The sequence below is a fragment of the Battus philenor genome, unplaced genomic scaffold (genome assembly GCF_028537555.1).
Source record: "Battus philenor isolate CCGP_79_NKW_IND1 unplaced genomic scaffold, ilBatPhil1.0.hap1 SCAF_17, whole genome shotgun sequence".
In the NCBI taxonomy this organism is placed as follows: domain Eukaryota; kingdom Metazoa; phylum Arthropoda; class Insecta; order Lepidoptera; family Papilionidae; genus Battus; species Battus philenor.
The window spans coordinates 11,238,250-11,250,260 of NW_027181679.1; the positions used below are offsets into that span (position 1 = coordinate 11,238,250).

The window sequence follows — 12,011 nt, forward strand, 5'->3', positions numbered from 1 at the left end:
GTAAACCACTAAAAAACCTTTTAACAAATTATAACAAAATAAAATGTTTTCACTTATGACTCAAACCCTTGTAAAAAATCACCTATCTTATTGCTACATTTTAAGACTAAATCCGATTTATTCATCATAACATAAAAGCAACAAATTCCATCTAAAAATATATCCATAGAATTATATAAAATTATTTTGAACAAAAAAATTATTAGCCAAGAAATATAAGGTAGAGCAATAAATCTCAAAAATATGTCTCAAGTTTTACTAAAGAGTTAACTAAGGTTTTCGTTGAGTATTGAACGAGTAAGTTAAATGTACCAATATAATGATCATCTTATTAATGTTTGGGTGATAATGTTACCTAAAATCAATGAATACAGTTGCCTATGGTTGTGCTTCATGGTATCCTATACAAAAAAAGGATTAATTATAGGCCGAGAATGGTGTAAAATACCACTTACTATTATACTACATACTTCATCTACTTGGTGATTGTCTCTATGTAAATACTGAAAAACTATTGGAAAAAAAATTACTTCCACTGTAATGCAATAAAAGGAAAAACTAATATTTATGTCGAAACTGTAAATATTCTGGACTACCATAAAGCTATTATCATTTAAATTTGAGCTGCACAGACTAAACATTTTTATAGCATAGATCGAATAAAAATGTTATATTTTTAATATTTTCAGAATTTCTAATTCATACACAAAAAATGTTGGAGACAGCTGTGAAATTAATTCAGAACTTACATATATTTCTTTGCAAGGGCTGTCATTTTATTTTGCAGTTATTTTAAATTTGATAAACAACTGGCAACTTATTTTTTTTTTTTAAAAATCAATGATATTGATGTTGATTTCTTTTAAATGTTATGTGTAAAATCTCCATTAAAAGAAAATTTTATGACCAATAGAATTATTTGACCAAATGCACAGTCCTGGTTGAATTAAGTTTGGCTCAAAGCTTCGGTTCCCGTTAACATTGGATTTGAAAGTTTGTTTCCCATAGCTGTTTTATTTGAGATATATATCCCATAACCATTATTCATTTAGCAACTTCCGGTGGGCAGTCAGGTTGTGCTGATGGATGAGCTGCACGGAATGCCGGGTGGTTTTCTAGTTCTCTATCAATGCGGAGTATTATAGGGAATGGTCGAAGATCAACATGAAATCTGGAAATTCATCAAGTATAATTCATATTAATTAATACCATGTTACAGACACCATTATACAATGTACAGGAAAAAAACTATAACCACACTCGCGGAGAGCGTTGACGATGAATAGATGGAACACAGTGGCCAAAACTTCCCCATCCCATTGCTTGTATAACTAATATGTAGCAGATTTGGTAGAACTACATCAGATAATCAAAGCTATCTTAATAATCAATTATTACATGTTTTATAGTTTTAATATAGTATCAGCAAACCTGTAGCTATGTGCAAACTTTGCTTAATTTTACACAAACATCTGTTTTAAATGCTCCAGGCTTTTATGCTACGAAATTTAATCAGGAATGAGAAGTTCTATGGGCAAGCGTAATTTAGAAACCAAGTAAAAATGGCAGTGCGCAGACCTCAGAACATGCAGACAGCCCTTGGAACACATTAAGTGCAGCAATGGAAACCATGGATCAACAAGCATGGTGTAGAAAGCCAACCCAATATGTGGATAGATAACTGGGTCAGTGATATCGCAAGATGCTGGATACAAACTGCAAGTCCTTTTGGAAATCTATAGGAGAGGCCTATGTTTAATAGTGGACACCTATGGTTGACAAGATGATGACAATAACTTAGTATCAAAAGATACTCATGTTGTTCCACTGAACTGACTATTAAAAATAACATATCTGATTTATTACCTTCTAGCATTAAATACTTGTGGCACTAGGCAGCAGTCAGCTAATGTTATCTCATCGCCGACACAGTACTTGCCAGCAGAAGCCGAAAGCAACTTCTCTACTGCTCGAAAACCGCGCATTATCCAGTGCTGAGCCCATTCTTTTTTCTTCTCTTCACCAACATATATAAGAACTATAAGGTTTTGTAATGGTTGAATACCAGATGATATGACCTAGAAAAAAGATTGTTACACTATTTTATAAATAATTACTTGTCTTAAAATTAATATTACAGCATACATTATTATTATAGAATATGGTTTAGAATATGTTAGGTAAAGCAATGATCTAATCATGAAATTAACAAATTACAAAGCCTTTACTCACTATCTACTATTTGAGCTTCAATTTTCAAGTTCTTTCTTAGTTTGTCTCCAAGGTATGGCCTCCCACTGAAGCTTTAAATTTTAACCAAAAATATGGAGAGAAAATTTGTAGAGATGAAGACAAGAACAGTAAAAATTAAAGGGGTGGCCTTTGTCATAAATGACTAATAATAAATATTAAATAATAAACAAATTTGAATAACTGTTACAACAAATGAATTGTTAAAGGCGAGTCAGCCATGACATTCAACTTCTACAACCAGTTTATCTACATAATAAATATACATTGAAACTAGTTTTATTTTTACATGAAAAAAATACTTAAAGAAACTATCATATTTTCAAATCTTTTAAGTAGACCTCACCTCACATATTTCCCGGACTTTAGCTCTCTTAAAACAATCTTGAGGCATCAGAGGCCTTTGTGGTCTTGTTTCTTCCAGGTAATGCATTATACTCAAAGATTCAATTATTGTATGGCCATCTGAAATAGAAATACCACATGTGTTACTTCACATAATTTTTTAAGTTATTCCCATAGTAAAAATTTTGACAATATATAGAAAATTGTTGTTACAATAATTTATTTAGATTATTTGTATAATTAAATGCATGACGTTTTTTTTATAAATATATAAGTAAAACACTTCCCAAAGCCAAAATATAAGGAGAAATATTATGTTTTCTTATCTAGTTGCTTAATTATCTTTGATTGTTACAGATTTAATTTTTTTTTTTGGAATTATTTATTCAAATGGAATACCTCCAACTAAATTTCAAGTCTTTTAGCCTTATTTTTTCAGAGATATTGTGATAAGTCAGTACAAAGGCAAAAATTTCAAATCTGTTATGGATATTATTTCAGTTATATTCGGAGCGAGTAAAGATTACCTTATTTTGGAAAGCACTTCAGCACTATCAATATGGATAGAACTCTCAAAAAGTGAGAGTAACACAACAAACTATGTGTGCTCATGCACAGGTAGAATCTGAATTCAATTTACTATGTTTTTTATCAACATAAATTCACAGCAAAACTTTATTTATAAAAATATGTATCCCAATACCAATCTCTGGTAATAATTCCACAATGTTTATGAGTCTATGTGAAAAATAATGCTAAGCTTACCAATGCTTAATGATGGTACTTGTTCCATTGGATTTACTTCCCTGTATTCATTGCAGTGCTGTTCCCCGCCACCCTTGATGAGGCTCACAGCTTTAATGTCATATGGAATCTCCTTGAGGTTTAGAGCAATTCTTACACGCCATGAGCAAGAGCTACGCCAGTATGAGTATAGTACTGGCTGTAATTATACATAAAGGATAATATTAAAAAAAAATAGAAACATATATATATAATACACATTTGAATGAAAATTTAAAAAAAAAGGAATAAAACCGCAATTTGAATTATTGTGCACAGATTCCTACACATTTTCGCACTTTTGGTTTATTTGATATATTTAGGAAAATATTAAATAAGCAATAATCAATAAATTTTTAATGAGACTTAAAGAAAACGTAAGAAATTAGTTTAACCACAAAACCAGTTTAACTAACACAGATACGGACCCATGCCAGAAAATGAATTTATGAAAAGCATACAGGAAATGAGCCCTTATAAATCAAAGTATTTTTTATTAAAGAAGTATTATTAATATATACCTTTTGTGTATTGTTTTCGCCGCTCATACTTAATAGTCTTTATTATAAGAAATTACAAAAAATTAGTCGACACTACTACTGTGTTAACTAAAATCGAATAGATTGCGCAAGTATAAATTACGATTGATATTTTAATAACTGACTGGAAAACCGGTATGTAAATAAAACAACTAGTTGATCCTTGCTTACCTTAGCCATGGAAATATTTCCGTTATATTTCGAATAGAAAGAAATTTTGGCGGCGTATATGTACAACGGTTGAAAAAGTAGATAATTATAATGTTGTTTTATTGTAAAACAAGAATACCACTTATTTTTATAACTTGTATATCCGATGAGACAAATTGATTATAAATAAAGGACAATCAATAAAATGTGTACAAATTGTGAATTTAAATTGTATACAATATGTAATAAATCACTAATGTTTATTTAATCCTGAATTTTATTCATGGAAACTGAAAATGCAGGCGTATCTGAAATGGCCTTGAAGTTTAACGTTCCGATCGGATATGCTATCTATACTATCAGCCCTCTTAAAATACTAAAAATAAACTATGTACAAGCCGATGATTTTATTTGTTATCTTAATGTATGGTAAAAGGCAAGAATCGAAATCAATAAATATAAACTATTAAATAATTATTTTAAAATTGTAGAATATAATGTTAAAAATAATGTTGTAGCATTTAACTGATAAAAATAGCACATAGATAATTATTAGCAGTTAGCTATTTTTAACAGAAGCTTATATTTAAAAATTATAAGACGCTTCGTGTTTATTGATATTTAAAATTTTGGTATGGAAGTATTAGAGTAAACATAAACATTTTTTTTCTCTTTATTACGATAAGACCTATAGTTATACTGACTCGATATTTTAAGCGAATAATGATTTTTATGTTTTAAAAGTTTCTTTATATTTATATTATAATCAAGGCAAAAAATGACGACAGAAGTTGTATCAACTTTCTTTTCCCACTGCGAAGATAAATATGTCGAAGAGGAAAATATATGTGAATTATTTTTGGAAATTGTTGATGAACTTAATAAAAAACTTGAATCATTTCAATTCCCTGCAGCCATAAAGTGCATTTATAATCCAACAATATATGCAAGAAATACATTCGAAAAATATGTTAAAAAATATTGTAATACCATAAAACCTATAATGTTTTTTGGTATGAATCCAGGACCATTCGGGATGTCACAGACTGGTGTGAGTTTACTTTTGTTTTCTGCTTATAATTTTTATTCATTTATTTTTTTAAATATATTTTTCTAAAAAATATTATAAAACAAAGCGCAAACTTTTAATATCCAAAACGCTTTTAATATTGATCCATTTATTTACATTCCTATAATTATTATTTACATTTTTATAATTGGTGATTAGGTACCTTTTGGAGAAGTGTCTTCTGTAAGAGACTGGTTGCGAATACAAGGCCCTGTTGGAAAACCTCCAGTGGAAATAGTAACTCGTCCTGTTAGGGGTTTTGATTGCACCAGAACTGAGGTGAGTTTAAATCAAATAAAATCTTTGAGAAGACAACTCTTGATTAAAATATAATATAACTAAATCTCATACATAGCCGTATAAAGTATACTTGTGTTCTTTGATAATGGCATTCATTTTACTGATGATACTGATAAATAGTATATACTTATTATTACAGTAATACAAATAGTCATTAACAAAATCAATGTAAATGGTGATCTCTCTTGCAAGATAAATACATTTTTGGTGTTACTCAAGACAGATTCTAGGAGAACCATCTGGTAGTCATACAGTATTTATTTTACACTTAGCAAACATGGTACATCACTAAATTTGTATCTAAAAGCCTAGTTGATGCTACACAGTACATTATTAAATCAAGATGTAGACCTATCAAGCAATCAAAAAATATTTTGTGTTAGCCTTGCTGCCTCCTGCCCTGTCTATCCACCTACATACCTTAGGCTCTACGCACACTAAAGCAGAAGATAATTGTTATCTTATAAATACTATTTAAAAATTATAGATTAGTTGTTCAGACATTTCAAGCTAGATAGATGGCTGTGATGTAGCGTTTTTTGTTATATTCATTATATCAATTATAAATATCAGAAAAATAGTAAATAATATAAGGTCAACATTATTAATAAAGACAAGCTAGATTTATATTGTAAGTTTCATTAAAAATTAGCAATTCCTTTTTAGGCAACTATATAACGGTTTTTTCTATAAACTTACATGTAATGCCTTTGAATAGTTATGCAATCTAATTAAAAGTTTATTGAACAGAATTAAAAATTTTATTTTTTATCATCGCAGTAGGTGTCTATTGGCTAATATGATGGTAATCATGATTGAACAAAAACTTGTAAAAAATCATGTTTCAGTATAAAAAATTTCTTAAGTTATAAAGTTTAGGAGTGATTTGCTTTAGCTATTGTGCTTATGACTTTTTTAGATGTAATCACAGTTATTTTCTGTGCTAAGTTTTTTGGGGGCATCTTATATGATGAGAGTGTATTGAAACCCACATATAAATATAATTTAATTTGGTCTCTTGATGTACATATATGGTTACTATATGTCAAGGAGTGGTAATCCATGGGTCAGGTCTGAGACTTGCAATTGTAGGTCGAGGGTTCTGTTCTAGGGATACAATCGCATATAATTCACACTTTGTGCATTTATTATAAAGGATCGCCACTGTTCATAAACATGTTTCCAGAGGATCGGCAGCAGTGTCTTCTGCGTACCATTATACCACACTGGGATCGTCAACCATCTCCTAGATATCTTTGAGCGTGGCATTACGCCTAGTCTATTGGCTGGAACGACGATATTTCAGAGGTGGTCAACTTGTGGCTCTTTAAACGATTATTTGTGTCTTTCGATAAATACCATTGTCCCCTTTCATTTTTGTCTTATATTTTTAGTAGCGACCACGAGCCCGTAGATGCGGTGTAGTTAGGTCCCGTACAATATAGACCATGGATGCACAGACCGCGGCCCGCCGGTCGATTACTGGTGGCCCGCCGACAGCAAAAATAATACTCTCGTACATTCGAAAAATATTGAATTCTATTCCAGAATAAAACCAAAAAAAATTAATTACCTATACTTCTGGCGGCCGGCCCGCTATCAGTTTATGATTTGCCCAAGTGACCCCTAGTCTTAATAAGTCTGTGCAACCATGATATACACCGTCGACACAGGGGCGACTCTAGCTCTCGTGTAGCGCCCGTGTGCAATGAAACCCCGGCGCTCCCTAGGCTTAAAGCGACTATAACTATAACTATTAGCTTTGCCGTCGTAACAAGAAAATTTTTTCACAATCCAACAAGCTATTTTATAAATAGGTATAGCTTACAGCAGTTACGGCCTTTCTTCTGGCACTGCCACGGCGCCCCCTGAGACAGTGGTGCTCGTGTGCATTGCACACCCTGCACTATTGGTTAAGCCGCAGCGCTGCACTACAAGTAGCTGCTTGCGAGCAGCGCAAGAAACGAGGGAACGAGTTATTATTATTTCGCATGTTTCAAAATGTCTTTTAAACAAATGGCAACAAACATAAAAGACTGTGACTAAGTGAAAATTCAATTGACATATTTTGTACTTTTATTCATGTGTTATCTATAAATATGTTTTAATAAACTTAAAAAATAATAATAATTTTAGAAAATATCTTGAACTATCAAGGATCTTCACAACCGATGCTGTATGTGATCTAAAGTAGATGATAATGGAATAAATAAACTATTTCAAAATCCTATGGCTAAATCTTCATTTGTAATAATATAGAAATACATTGTTGAGTCTACAAATTTGGACCTATAACTTTTATGTGACCTTTAATTAAATATTGTTACAGATAAGCGGCAAAAGGTTTTGGGGTTTGCTCAAAGAAATATGCGGTACTCCAGAGAAATTTTTCGAAACAAGTTTTGTGTATAACTATTTGAATCAGCAATGGATGAAAAATAATGGTTGCAACCTAACTCCCGGAGACTTCAAAGTAATTAATGCACTAATAATTTTAAAGAGGTAAAATCTTAGGGTAGACTGCGTTGTGTAGAACAGATCATACTTTATCATACTGTGGTCGCGCGTGATATGCACGAAAGTGTTTTCGATCACCACTGGACACCTACACAAGAGTGTGAATGCCAAATAACCACGATTATTTATGTTATTTATTTATTCAATGATGTAGTGTTACTTTGTTTTTAGTTTTATACCTAGACCTAGATAATTTATAATAATAATTTAAATAATAACGTGGATCACAATTGTATCACAAAAATGGGAAGCTTTCTGAAATAAAAACAGTTTATTTATTTATTTATTTATAATCTGTGGGTAATTCATCCCAGGGCTGGTAGGTCTTGAGGAATTAACAGCACGAAGTCCGAAGTAGAAGTGTGTTTATTTATTCGAGCCCGTATTTATATCGATGTAAATAAAAAAATATATTTCTGTGGGGATTCCCTTTTTCGATGCGCCGCTGACGATGATGTAATTTTGCCACAATAAAGCAATTGAATATTGATAAACCAGCCGAGCTGTTCCAAGTTAGCCATCAATTTGTAAGTAAAAGTGTCATTAGTAAAACCATAATTAAGCTTTTATGTTAAGTAAGCTTGAATAAGTTATAGCTTTGACCATAATAAATGTAGGAACTAGAAGACTGCGCCATGAGGGTGCCATTACACTCAGTACGAAATTTCCAATTTAGTATAAAGAGGATTGTAGTGGCCCAAGTCAAAGCTCTTGTGGAAGCCTTTTAAATCTTTGCTACTAAAAACTGTACCGGCTATGCGCCACTTGCGCCCTACTCCTTCAAACATAGGATTTTTTTTAATCACCTCTGATGAACAGCGACGAAGACAGGCCTGCGTTCCTCAAATGTTTCAGAGTGATCATTTAGGACGTAATTGATACAAATAAAGTGAAAGTTAAGGATATTATCTAATATATAAAATTCTCGTGTCATGGTGTGCGTGATTAAACTCTTCCGAAAGGGCCGACCGATTTTCGTGAATCTTAGCGTGTATATCGGCCAGGGTGGAGAATCGGACATCTTTTTTTGATCTCCCTAAATGTAAAGGCTGGTTCACCCGTAATTTTTTTTTTTGGACAAATTTTGTTTTTATTTTTTAATGATACAGCATACAAAAATACATACAACCCTAAACTTTCACCCCTCTACGATCGACCCTTATTTTTTATTTCTTAATTAAAAACAATTTTTTTTTGCAAGAACTATGTTTTTATTTTGTCATGACTTAGAATAAAGAATTTCATATTTTGACAAAACAACGTTTGCGGGATCAGCCAGTATGTTATAAATAAGATTGTAATGCCCATAAAAACGATATGGGTGAGAGAGAACCCCGATGGCGGAAGCCATAAAAAAAATTAGGATTTGTAAATCGCAATAGTGACCTATCTATCCTAAAAGAAAGAAAAAAGTATTAAACATTACAGATTCCTATTCATAGTTTTCAGATCATTAACAAAATTAAAACATTTGATAAGTCAATTGACCTAAGTGAACTTATATTTGTAAAAAGAGGATTTTTCCGCAACTTCACTTTAGAGATAGTCTTTTGCGCTTTTTCTTACATACATATGTAGAGAATAAAAAATTAATAGTGTACGTACCTTCTTCAGAAACCTCGTAAGGCGTTCGAAAGTCTTTACGGATTCTATCGCAGGGTTCCCACAATCCAGTCACCACACACCACACGCTTCAGACACTCACAACTCTGCAAGCACTCCACTGTCGACCGCTCACCGCACGAAAAAATGCGTGTTATATTCAAAAGTCAAGCATACCACTATCCACCGTCCGTTACATAAACGGCATCGGCCTTCCGACGCCGCCGTCGTGAACAGCGTGGTCGATTCGAGATAGGATTAGTATCCTTCCTTAGATTGCCGAGTAGTCCAAGCTGCCCCCTAATCCTTACTGCCGCACGCACTACACCTACATCAACACTGACACTACCAGGCAAGACTCGTTTTAGCTGTCTCAACTTCCATCAGAGTGTCAAATGTTCTGAAACAAGAATGCTTTAGTTTTTAGTATAGTTCACGGACCCTTCCGAACTCTTATGAAGCTGTAAAAGCCTTAGGGCTAACAGCACAAACATCTCGAAATAGTACAGTACATAATAGTGTATTATATAAAAAAAACTCATAACATAAGTTATTGAAAATGTAATATATATTTTAATTAGTAACATAATGAAACAGCTGCATTGAGTTTGATGATTAATTCTTGACTATTTACCAAATAAAATTTGTGCATCTAATAAACTACACACAAAAATAAATAATGTTACAGGTGTCCGAGATGAAAGCTTTGTATGAAATTTGTGATCCAGTCTTCATTAGAGTATTGGAGCTGTATCAGGTTCAAACGATAGTGGCAATTGGCAAGTTCTGTGAAGCAAGAGCGCAGAAGGCAATTGAGGAATATCTTCCCTCAAAATCAAAGATTATTAAGGTATTCATTTTGTAAAAATAATTATAAAATTTTATTGACAATGTAATGAGTTTTTATACCGGGTGATTAGAAATAGATGTAAAAACTCTAACGGCTTGAATGTATAACTTATTGGCTGTCAATTAATGATTATTACAACCTATCCATTTATAATAGTTTTTTTTTTTAAATAACATTATTATAATACAAAAGGAAAAATAGTAGCCTTTGTACTGCCAGAAAATATTGGCCTATTACATTCCAAAGATAAAATGAATGTAGGATATTTTAGAATGGTCACAATACAAGGTGATTAAAAGAATTTTGTTGAGAATTAAGTTTTTTAACCCTTTTTAAACTTTCACAACTATTTCCAATCACACTGTATGCCTAGTCTAAGTTGATGGTTAAAGACAAGTTACAATCAAAGGTTGCAGATTTGATTCCCAAAACATGCAAACTGTGTAATTTATATAACTGTAAACAAAAGTGTTGAAAAGAACATTAGATGAGCAAAGAACCTGCAAATACTATGACCAAAAATTCAAAACACTGGTTGATATGGTGAATTTTTGCCCATACCTTTTTTAACTATAGAAAAGGTCTACATTAATAGTAGAAAATTTTCTATCATTAAATGATTTAAAAGACTGTTGTGTGAAGTAAACCACATGGCTGTACTAACATCATCATCAAGTAAGCCGGTAGATGTCTACTGCAAGGTATGTGCCTCTCTCAAAGATGGTCATGATGACCGGTCTTGCACTGACTTTGACTATGTCTTCGAACCACATGGTGGAGGGCCCAACCACTCCGTGTCTACTGGCTCGTGGTCGCCACTTGGGATCCTTTCAACAATGGACGCATTTCATGGCTATTTATATACTCGCGGGAACAATATCATGAAGAACTTCTACAGTCCCCCAGCGCATCAGTTATAGTCCTGTTGCACTCAAGTCATTACTTGAAGTCCATTATCTGCCAACAAGATAGTTATTCTCTCTCTGTAATTAGACTATAAAACATGGAGAAGTGAGGCAGCTACAACTTTATCTGCGGAAGGCATATGTATCAAAAATGGGAGCCATAATATCTATTTTTTTTTTGTAGGTACTGTATCTACCACATCCAAGTCCTCGTACAGTCAACAACAATGATTGGGATAAAAAAGCTATTGAATATTTAAGAAAATATGATCTATTGAAGTACTATAGTGGTTGAGTGGTTTTGAAACATTTCAATTTCAGAATGTTTCACTTAAGTGCATTTCGTTAATTGAATGATCCAATAATTGTGTATTATTTATAAAAGAGTGGGCATTTTTAAATTCATAATAATATCCTATTTTTAAGACCAAGATCTACATATATTTGATATTCTGTGAATCTCTTAAGTTTCATTTATTTAAGCATATATTAAGTTGATCTCTGAAAATCTGTGGTAATAGGTTGTAAATTATTTTTCTGTTTAAGAAAGTCATAGATTTATACTTAGGTTTAAGATTAGTTTTAGTTTATTTAATTATCATCCACTAAATTTGAATATTATTATTAAAATGTTTTGTATCACATACTGTTTGAAGTTTGGAATATTTTTAATTCTGTATTATTGATTATGGAAAACTCTC

At 32.0% G+C, this 12,011-nt stretch overlaps 2 protein-coding genes across 3 annotated transcripts; one reads left to right on the forward strand and one right to left on the reverse strand.

Moving 5' to 3' along the window:
- Positions 1 to 18: 18 nt before the first annotated feature.
- Positions 19 to 4,336, reverse strand: LOC137920094 (probable maleylacetoacetate isomerase 2). 2 transcript variants are annotated; one of them, XM_068763338.1, is made up of 5 exons: positions 4,089 to 4,336; positions 3,361 to 3,538; positions 2,597 to 2,715; positions 1,867 to 2,078; positions 19 to 1,171 (listed from the first exon to the last, which is right to left on the reverse strand). In XM_068763338.1, exons 1-5 carry the CDS (start codon positions 4,095 to 4,097, stop codon positions 1,045 to 1,047), a joined length of 645 nt encoding a protein of 214 aa, XP_068619439.1. In that variant the 5' UTR covers positions 4,098 to 4,336; the 3' UTR covers positions 19 to 1,044. The 2 variants fall into 2 exon arrangements, with proteins under 2 accessions (XP_068619439.1, XP_068619438.1); XM_068763337.1 differs by lacking the exon at positions 4,089 to 4,336 and adding an exon at positions 3,900 to 4,001.
- A 435-nt stretch (positions 4,337 to 4,771) lies between these two features.
- Positions 4,772 to 11,727, forward strand: Smug (Single-strand-selective monofunctional uracil-DNA glycosylase). Its single transcript, XM_068763159.1, has 5 exons — positions 4,772 to 5,118; positions 5,296 to 5,415; positions 7,766 to 7,909; positions 10,244 to 10,405; positions 11,495 to 11,727. The coding sequence occupies exons 1-5, from the start codon at positions 4,846 to 4,848 to the stop codon at positions 11,603 to 11,605; spliced, it is 810 nt and encodes a 269-aa protein (XP_068619260.1). The 5' UTR covers positions 4,772 to 4,845; the 3' UTR covers positions 11,606 to 11,727.
- The last annotated feature ends 284 nt before the right edge of the window (positions 11,728 to 12,011 follow it).

Coding starts and splice junctions, on each gene's coding strand:
- LOC137920094 (XM_068763337.1), bottom strand. CDS start 3,926: ATGAGCGGCGAAAACAATACACAAAAG. Junction 3,539..3,899: donor GCGAAAACAATACACAAAAG/GTATATATTAAT, acceptor GTATAATTACAG/CCAGTACTATACTCATACTG. Junction 2,079..2,596: donor AAGTCCGGGAAATATGTGAG/GTGAGGTCTACT, acceptor TCTTTTTTCTAG/GTCATATCATCTGGTATTCA.
- Smug (XM_068763159.1), top strand. CDS start 4,846: ATGACGACAGAAGTTGTATCAACTTTCTTTTCCCACTGCGAAGATAAA. Junction 5,416..7,765: donor TTGATTGCACCAGAACTGAG/GTGAGTTTAAAT, acceptor ATATTGTTACAG/ATAAGCGGCAAAAGGTTTTG. Junction 7,910..10,243: donor TAACTCCCGGAGACTTCAAA/GTAATTAATGCA, acceptor ATAATGTTACAG/GTGTCCGAGATGAAAGCTTT.